Source organism: Teleopsis dalmanni, chromosome 1 (genome assembly GCF_002237135.1).
Source record: "Teleopsis dalmanni isolate 2A chromosome 1, ASM223713v2, whole genome shotgun sequence".
NCBI classification, from domain to species: Eukaryota; Metazoa; Arthropoda; class Insecta; order Diptera; family Diopsidae; genus Teleopsis; species Teleopsis dalmanni.
In genome coordinates, this window is record NC_051846.1 from 64001146 (window position 1) to 64002490 (window position 1345).

General features: G+C 33.5%; 1 protein-coding gene across 1 annotated transcript; it reads left to right on the plus strand.

Moving 5' to 3' along the window:
• Window positions 1–208: 208 nt before the first annotated feature.
• LOC119682969 (homeobox protein 4-like) lies at window positions 209–1018 on the plus strand. Its single transcript, XM_038096557.1, has one exon. It carries the CDS (start codon window positions 209–211, stop codon window positions 1016–1018), a length of 810 nt encoding a protein of 269 aa, XP_037952485.1.
• Window positions 1019–1345: the final 327 nt, after the last annotated feature.

The following is a 1345-nucleotide window of genomic DNA, read 5'->3' on the forward strand; positions in this document are numbered from 1 at the left end:
AATTACTTAGATTCGTCAAAATGAAAACTTTTAACTGTTTTGTATGTGGCAAAAGCTGCAAAACTAAACAGAAATTAGACAATCATTTGAAGAAACATAATAGAATAATTAACTATGCGAATGAAATAGTTAGAAAAATTTTTCATAAAATCAGTCAGTAAAATCCTTTGAAAATTCATCAGAAATAGAAAAATACCACGTTACAAATATGGCACAATCAGCTGACCAATTTATTAGTACAGCGTCACGACTCATTCCTGAGTATGACGGAACTGCATCCAATCTACAAAGTTTCCTTGACGGTATCGAAATGGTCGATGAGTTAAAAGGAGAACATGAAAGATTGGCAGTTACTTTAATAAAAACTAAATTAAAAGGTACAGCTAGGCAAATAATAACCACCGAAAACTCGATATTAGCCATAATAAATGCTTTAAAAACAAATATCAAAGGAGAATCGGTTGCAGTCTTAACTGCTAAATTAATGAATCTCCAACAGAAGAACAAAACTGCCAACCAATATACTAAAGAAGTTGAGCAATTAACTAAAGCAATTCAAGGTGCTTACATTTCGGATGGGATACCACCAAAAATAGCTATACAATATTCAACTAAGGCATCTGTAGATGCAATGGTTAAAAATTGTACACTTCCTGAAGTCAGACTAATTATGAAGTCAGGCCAATTCAATAATTTGAACGATGCGGTACAAAAATTTGTAGAAAGCTGCACGGATGCTACTGGCCGGACAGACACTGTTCTATTTACACAGCGTCAAAATACAAATAATTATCGCGAAAACAATCGCGTGAATGGAAATTTTAGAGGTAGAGGATACTACCGAAATAATAATTACAATAGGCAGAGACAATACAATAACTCTAATCAATATGGAAATCAGCGAGGACGCGGAAATAACCGCAGGATCCAACATAATGTTAGAATAACTAGTACTAATAATGGTACTAACCAAAACAATATTGGTTCGGAAAACCTGAACCAGCCTCTGAGAGATTAAAACATAACACAATATATAGCTTAAACCTTAACCTGGGCGTGTTTGTTAATTTTTTTAACAATGCCACTAATAAATTACTAACTCTATTAGTAGATACAGGAGCAGACGTGTCTCTACTAAAAATCGCAAATGTAGATAGATATGAAGTAAATAAATTTGAGGTAACAACCCTCAGCGGTATAGGCCAAGGTTCGATCAAATCATTGGGTCTTACACAATTAGATCTTAGAATTGAAAATATTCTAGTAACACATAAATTTTATGCAGTACAAGATGATTTTCCTATACCATGCGATGGAATTATCGGCATGGACTTTCTAAGAGAAT

Excerpts from the sequence above, each read along its gene's own strand:
- LOC119682969 (XM_038096557.1), top strand. The coding sequence starts at position 209 with ATGGCACAATCAGCTGACCAATTTATTAGTACAGCGTCACGACTCATT.